The sequence below is a fragment of the Asparagus officinalis genome, chromosome 8, assembly GCF_001876935.1.
Source record: "Asparagus officinalis chromosome 8, Aspof.V1, whole genome shotgun sequence".
Lineage (NCBI taxonomy): Eukaryota > Viridiplantae > Streptophyta > Magnoliopsida > Asparagales > Asparagaceae > Asparagus > Asparagus officinalis.
In genome coordinates, this window is record NC_033801.1 from 11,382,646 (window position 1) to 11,390,910 (window position 8,265).

General features: G+C 40.8%; 1 protein-coding gene across 1 annotated transcript in view; it reads left to right on the forward strand.

Moving 5' to 3' along the window:
• LOC109820857 (receptor kinase-like protein Xa21) overlaps positions 1-2,140 on the forward strand; it is a 6,720-nt gene extending 4,580 nt beyond the window's left edge. The window contains exon 6 of the mRNA XM_020387051.1: positions 7-2,140. Coding sequence (XP_020242640.1) covers positions 7-2,140 — 2,134 coding nt within the window. The remainder of the gene's footprint in view (positions 1-6) is intronic.

An 8,265-nucleotide genomic window follows, 5' to 3' on the forward strand; every position in this document is an offset into this window, starting at 1 on the left:
CCTTAGTGGCAGCATCCCATCTAGCATAGCTAACCTCACCTCTCTAACTGAACTTTATCTGTACAATAACAGCCTTAGTGGCAGCATCCCATCTAGCATAGCTAACCTCACCTCTCTAACTGTACTTTCCTTGTACAATAACGAACTCACTGGAAGCATCCCACCGAGCATAGGTAATCTCTTTTCCCTTACTTACCTTGCACTTGATCTTAACCGATTATCAGGAAGCATACCACATTCATTGGGCAGGCTTTCTGAACTAAGAGCACTTGATCTGTTTGGTAACAACCTCTCCGAAGTCGTACCATCTTCACTGTGGAATCTTTCTTCTCTTTCTTTTCTAGATATGTCATATAACTATCACCTATCTGGCTCACTTCCACCTAACATAGGCCAAGCTCTTCCTCTGCTTGAAACATTTTACCTTCCCTTTAACCAATTCCACGGACCTATCCCAATGTCATTGTCCAATGCATCTCGTCTTCAAAACATTGATCTTTCTGGAAATAGCTTCAGTGGCGTAATCCCTCCTAGCCTCGGACGTTTACGAGAGCTGCAATCACTAATTCTATATAGTAACCACTTGGAAACCATGACACCTGATGGATGGAATTTCCTAACCGCGTTGACCAATTGTACCCAGTTGGAGTGGTTGACCCTAGCGTCAAATAAGCTTAGAGGCGTGCTACCAAATTCAATCGCCAACCTCTCCACCAATATACAGTTTCTATATATGCAGAATAACTTTATCTCTGGAACTATATCTTCTGATATCGGAAACCTCGTAAACCTTATGGTGCTTCGTATGAATGGAAACTCGCTTTATGGTTCTATTCCTTCAAGCATTGGGATGCTTCAGAAGTTGCATGAATTGTATTTGTACAGAAACAAGCTATCTGGAGAGATTCCATCTACCATTGGCAACCTTACTCAATTGAATGAACTTTATCTAGATTCCAATGAACTAAGCGGAAATATACCAGTAAGTCTGGGAAAGTGCCAAAACCTAATATATCTAAATCTTGGATCTAACAAACTTACGGGTAATATACCCAAAGAAATAGTCTCCATTTCTGGACTCTCCATATATTTAAGTTTGGCATCCAATGCACTGTCAGGGCCAATACCATCTGAAATCGGGAGCTTAATAAACGTGAATATATTAGATTTCAGCATGAACAAATTGTCCGGTGAAATCCCTATCACTCTCAGTAAGTGTCAAGTGCTGGAGGAACTTTATATTGGTGGAAATCTCTTTCAAGGAAGTATTCCTTCTTTTTTAGCCTCGTTAAGAGGCATCCAGAAGCTCGATTTTTCAAAAAATAACTTGTCGGGAAAAATACCTGATTTCTTACAAGATTTTCATGGCCTAGACTATTTGAATCTCTCCTTCAATAACTTTGAAGGTGAAGTGCCACTACTTGGTGTGTTTGCAAATGCAAGTGCAGTTTCAGTTATTGGAAATAGTAAGCTTTGTGGAGGGAATCCAGGAATGCATCTGCCAGCTTGCCCTTCTGAACCCATTAACAAGAAACATCACTCGCATACAGTAATGGTGATCTGCGGGAGTACTATTTTATTTATATTTGTGATTCTTCTTTTCTGTTTCCTCGTAGTTCGATGCCGTCGAAAAGGTTCAAGAAGAAAATCTCTTGACTCATCACCCACAATCGAGCAAAATGTGAAGGTCACTTATGGTGATCTAGTGAGAGCCACAGATGGATTTTCAGAGGAGAATATAATTGGGACTGGTAGTTTTGGTACAGTATATAAAGGACTACTTGATGGTGAAAGTAGGAAAATTGTTGCTGTAAAGGTATTGAACCTTCAAATACAAGGAGCATCGAGGACATTTATAGCAGAGTGTGAAGCCGTGAAAAACATCCGACATCGGAATCTTCTCAAGATCCTTACGGTATGTTCAAGCGTAGATTTCAAAGGTAATGACTTCAAAGCTGTAGTTTTTGAGTTCATAGAAAATGGAAGTTTAGATGATTGGTTGCATCCCAAAGCAAATGAGCAGTCCAAACCAAAGAAATTAGACCTTACGGCAAGGTTAGATATAGCTATTGACGTAGCTTATGCTTTGCGATTATCTCCACCATCAATGTGCGCAAACCAATTGTTTCACTTGATCTAGCAACAACATTCTTCTGGATGATAATATTACTGCTCATGTTCGGTGATTTGGTTAGCCAAGTTCTCAAAAAGGTTACCTCCAGTACTCATACAAGTTCAGCTGAGTTAGAGAACTTATCGCGGATATTGCTCCCAGGTAAAAACTTAATATCTCTTTGATTGCATTACTTTTATATTGTGTGTATTATTCTTAGGCTAAAATTTTAAAAGAGAAACAAGATTCCATCTGAACCTAAACATCACGGTAGTTTTCCTTTATGGCTGAACACCAATGCATGTAATTGTTTTTTTCTTCACACGTAGCAATTTCAAATGCATACAGGGTTTTACTACACATTCTATTAGTAATATGTTCTGAATTTAAAGATGTAATTTTATTATATAATTAAACTTATCAATCTATGTGTTATCTTATGCACTTTCACTGAAAATATTCTCCTTAGCAATTCCATATATTGCCAAATTAATTTGATCAAAAACTGTAATACTCAGTCTTACTTTATTCTTTCTCTTTGGAATTAATCTCAGCTGTAATCCTTTCTAATTGTTTCTATGTATTTCAACCTAAGTTTTTTTTTTTTTAAAGAAGTACGGACAGGGCAATGACGTATACTTGTGAGATGTGTATATGCTATGGGATCCTTTTACTGGAAAATGTTCGAGGAAAGAGACCCATAAAATGCAGAATATGTTTGTAGAGCGTCTTACTCTCCTATGTTTTTGAAGATGGCATTTCCTGAACAAATTCATAGATGTCATTGACGCTTCATTTGCTCACACAAGTGTGATTTTGAAAGAATGAATTATGCAAAGAGCAACCAACGTGCATCCGCTTCAATGCTTCGAATTGGTATCTTTTGCTCAAAGAATTACCAGCAGAGAGAATGCGAGACAGACAAATCATCAAAGTGAAACTGCATATTGTTGAGATATGTTCAATGAGGAATGAAATTATGGAGAGACAGAGAGTTACTCAGAATGGGTGAAAAGGTCCATCTACAGAATATTCAATGACAAACATGCGTATGGAATGTGTATGCATGTGACACACACACTAATAAAATTCACACACAAAAAATCTCCTACTGAATTAATGTCGCGATCAGGTGGTGATTTAGTGAGATAGCCAATTTATTATGATAGTGTTCTACTGAAATATATTGCTTAGTCATTCATGTAATTTTAATTGCAAATATTTAATCGTGAATGATCCTTAAGTAACTATATTAAAGGAAAACATTGCACTAGTATACTGTAGAGTAATCCTATTGAATTCCATGCATTCCACTTCATTTTTTTTGGTCGATGAAAAATATAATTCCATTAACCAAATGAGCATTTACGTATAGCATTAAGGTACAGACATACCTGAGCAATACAATTTACTTCAGACACATGAAACCCTCAAGCAACAGATATATAATGAAACAAAAGCTAACAGCCTATGTATTGTAAATAGTTACCAACATCACAATATTCTGGAGGGATGGGATGGTGAAAGATAGGAGGTTGATAGTGCTTTAATTATTGTATTAAACCACTAGCACTGTTGCGTGCTATAGATAAATTCTTGTTGAAATTCCCTGTGCTTATATATTAGTAACCAAAGTGAAAGTGCTTTTATTACTAAGTGGAAGAAAATGGTTCCTACCAACGCCCATGTGTGTGTATTTGTTTGGTGTTAAAGAGAATTCCTGTTGAAATTCCCTCTGCTCACACATTAGTAATTTAATTAAGTTGCCCCTTAAATAAATGTTGATGGAAGAAAGAATTCATGCCGTCAACCATAGTTGTTGTTATTTTTCTATCTGCAGAATTTCTCAGTTTATCTTTATGCTATGCTACCTTAGTTGCATATGTACATGTCATCGTAATAGATATGGAGGAATAAGATTCTTATTCCTAGAGATGCTTACAGCATTAACAGTAATAAGTTTTTTTGCATACAGATGCTGTGAATAATCTCCTAGTTTTAAGCCTTTAAGACAATTTGTTAATATCATTTGATTTCTTTCAATGTCAGTGATTTACACTTGTTTATAATCTCCATACTCAGGCACGACAATTGTCCCGAGCACACTATGTAGAGAATGGAGATAGAAATGGTTATTGAAGCAGGCAATGGTATAGGAACATAGAGATTTATGCGACAATAAGAGAGAGAAATTGTTTTATATTTGTTCTCATAGTGGGTTTCTGCTAATCAGTAGATTGGATTGTTGAATATACCTTATCATATTATTCAAAATGCTTTTATTCAGATGTTTTTTCTCCATGAACCTTTTTCTTCTGAGAATGTCCTTTATCATCACGATCTTGTTTGATTCTGGCTTCTTTTACTTCATTAGATAGATTGAGTTCTTTCTTTCAAACATTGAGGTTGAAGCATCTGTGTTTATGCTTGATAGTCCTGGATATTGTTGGATAAAATGGTCAGAAAAAGAAATGTAGAAGCTCTGGTTTGTTTTCTAGAGGCTTTACCTACTGTCTTCAAATTTGAAACTTTTTCATTATCTTAGTTGGTGACTAATTTACTTGCAATTGGTGACATCAAATTCTTGTTAACAGGAATCAATGGACATTGTAGATAAAACAAAGTTTTTGCTTTTGCTAATTTGTCCTTGTCACGGCCCGGGCCCACGAGCTCGTTGGTGCGATGTACGTCCTGAGATCCAAGGAGGGCAACACGTGGTTGGCTCAATCCACTGCCAAAATTAGCTAGCCAATGTTACACTTGGCTCTCAAGACCCATCATTTAAACCATTCAATCATTCACTTAGTATCCGATATGGGACTAAATATTGGGGTATTACAGCCCTCCTATTGATTCTCAAGTGAATCTTCTTGGCGTCATACTTGAGTTTAGAAATGACCAAACCAAATCCTATTGATTTTTGTGTGCTACTTGGTCTCTACTCAATGCACTGATCTAATCGATCTCCGTAATATCTGGTCTCAACCTTCATATTTCCACTTCTTGTGAAGCGACATTAATTCTTTCTCATTGTTAAAGCTAGTAAGGGCCAACTTCAATACACACATTATTGAAGCAGATCCTGTCCTAGTAAAATCAGCTGTAAATGAAGACTTAGATCAAATTATGGTTACATTTGATGGAGAGTACATATTTTTTTTTTTTTTTTTTGGGGGGGGGGGGGATCTCTGTACCCGATCGAAGTTAGTCAACGTCTTCTAGTGTTGCGGAGGAGAGACGTTTTCAACTGACATTACATTGTCTATGTACGTTTCAGTTATTGATAAATATTGGTGGCTCTAATTCATGAAAGTGGGTTTACTGGGGACCCATCCTTTGATTATTCTTTACTTGCAAACAACTAAGATTTAACCCAGACTCTTATATGAAAAATGAAAGGCCTTAATCTATAGATAGATTGTAAGAGCTTGACCATATATCATTCCAATCATCTTCAAAAATCCATTCCAATAGCTCATCTGTTAGTTTTTTTTGTCTGTTCACAACTCTAGTCCTCCTCTCATGCCCTAAAGCTTCCACTTCCGCCACCACCTTCCATCCAAAACACGACAATGTCAGCGATTGACAATCATTTCTTCAAATCCATGATATCTAGAGATCCAAGAGGGTCACTGGCCTTGTGGAACGACCATGCTTATTTCTGTAATTGGCCAGGTATCACTCTGGTGGCTTCCAACATCCTCAAAAGGGTCTGTAGGCATCGAAAACTGCCTATAGGTCTCCACGAACAGCTCAGTATTAAGGAACGACGATGAACATCACTATCCGGTTCACAGGAGTTCGATTGATGTCGGTGAACGCTTGAAGTGAATCGACGAACTACGTGGACTAACAGAATTTCGGAATAACGAAGGTACGGGCTAATCGGGAGCCCCGTGATGTTTACAAAAGGAACAATACCCTTCGTGTCTTATTCATTCTACAGATGATCCAACCATTGGAACTGATAGAACTCCTTGTCGGTTTTCCAATGCACTTCGAACCACTCAAATCCAAGTTTGGACGAAGAAGTTACGGCGGAAACGAACAAACATACGAAAAAAGCGGCGTCTCAACACTTCAAGGTGTCTCGGCCAAGAGAGACACCCTAAGGTGTCTCGGCCAAGGCCGGGTGTCCCTAGGGTGTCTCGGCTCAGGTGGAGACACCCTGGGGTGTCTCCAACGCAGATTTGGGCCCTTATGCGATTTTAACCGCCCGTTATCTCCTCGTGCCTATAAATAGAAGCCCCGGAGCCTCACTTTTTCAGATCTGGAATTTTGGAGAATTGGCGAAGCCCTGCCGAACTGAAGAGTGATCGAGTTATTCAACACAAGAGATCGAAAGTCGTCAGATCTACATCACCCGCATCCAATCCTTAGTATTATCCCGTTGTGGTAATTCTAAGAAGAGAAATTATCTCGCTTTTGTCGAGATAAGCGCTTCTGTTTCTAGATCTCCTCGTGGATCGACGAAGCTCTGGACCTGATCTGATTGCCAGGTAGTCCACGGATATCGACATCCCCATCACAGGCTAAAGACTCATGCAAGCAAGAGACGACGAACGGATCTTGTGTTTATTTTCAAGAAAGTTGTAATCTTTTATTCTTTTGTTGTTTGAATTCATTTGTAACGCTTAAAGTTTAATGAAATCAATGACTAAGGTAACTTTCGACAAAAACAAACTGGCGACCACAGTGGGAGCCAACAGCCTCATTGCCGAGGCTGTCGTGACGCAACCGACATTCAAGATCCGGGTGAATGAAGAGATCGAATATGAATTCGATCAACAGAAGTTCGAAGAGTACCTCTCTTCCTCCTCCTCCAGATCCGCCTCTCCAAGCAGGCGCAGGAAGGCATCCTCTTCCAGTAATGTTCGCGGGACCTCCGGCTCGAAGATCCGAGATCCCCTCGCTGTAACTGCACTTACTCCCCGCGACGCTCCTGCGACGTCTAACGTGGTCGAAGCTGTAGATCCAGATCTCCCCTCCGCCGTGAAGGTGACCGCTGAAGGTGCTCCAACTTTGTCGAAGAGGGTGCGCCAAAGACGTCGTCAACGCCTCGCACGACAATTGGCCAAGGCCGCAGAGTCGATGGACGGGATCCGGTACAATGAGGATCTAAAGTCCAGACAGCGCCAAGAACAACAACGGTGAATCGTCAACTTCTCCTCTAAGACGGAGACAAACGAATGGGTTCGCGTAAAGAAGACTCGCTCCACTCTCGAAGAGCGAATCAAGAAACGCCGCACATTGCTCGCGCATTCCCGAGTCCTTCTGCAGAAAGCGGAAGAGATGCAGAAAGAAGAGACGGTCAAGAAGCCGCCTAGACACAAGCAGGTGTGGGTGCCAAGGGCAAGACCAGCACCTAAGATGAAAATGAATGGAGTTACCGTCCAGCCTTCTTCAAATCCAGATCCTGTTTCCCTTGTTCCTGTACCTCCAACGGAGCCAGTAAGAACGTGGGTCCCACAAGATCCAGAGTTCATTTGAAAGCTCGCCTCGGTCCTTTACCGGAAAATCGAGGTAAAACGCCCGTGAAAGAGCGATTGGGGCCATTGAAGGGTCCCCAAACAATAGTCCAGACTGGGGGTCGTACCAATCCCCCCAAGAAAGATAACAGAGGGAAAGCCATTGCTACCGACCGCATTGGATTGCGGGTCGAAGTTCAGGAGCCCGTTAGGTTTTCACGCTCGCAGAAGCGTAAACTTGAACGTGCGACTCTTGAGAACGCTAATAAAGCGCCGTATCCCCAGAGGGAAGCACATTCATCTGACAATGATAGTGTTATACATGGGAAGTCATGCCAGCACTCTATGGGTTGCTCCAGTTATCAAACTGACGAGTTGTACTATAGAGCCGGGAGTGCGGGTAAGTCTCGAAAGAGAGACGCTCAAGACACGGAGTCTCACTGTCCGTGTATGGGTCGCTCCAGTTATCAAACTGACGAGTTGTACTATAGAGCCGGGAGTGCGGGTAAGTCTCGGAAGAGAGACGCTCAAGACACGGAGTCTCACTGTCCGTGTGCCAACATAATCAAGGCGGTATTGTCAGAATGCTGTTGTTCTAAAGCCCCAAGGAGAGTTTCGATGTTCGAGAGAATTTCCACCAGAACGTCCGAGACCAAGCCAAGGCGTTTCCGTAGGAAGAAGCCT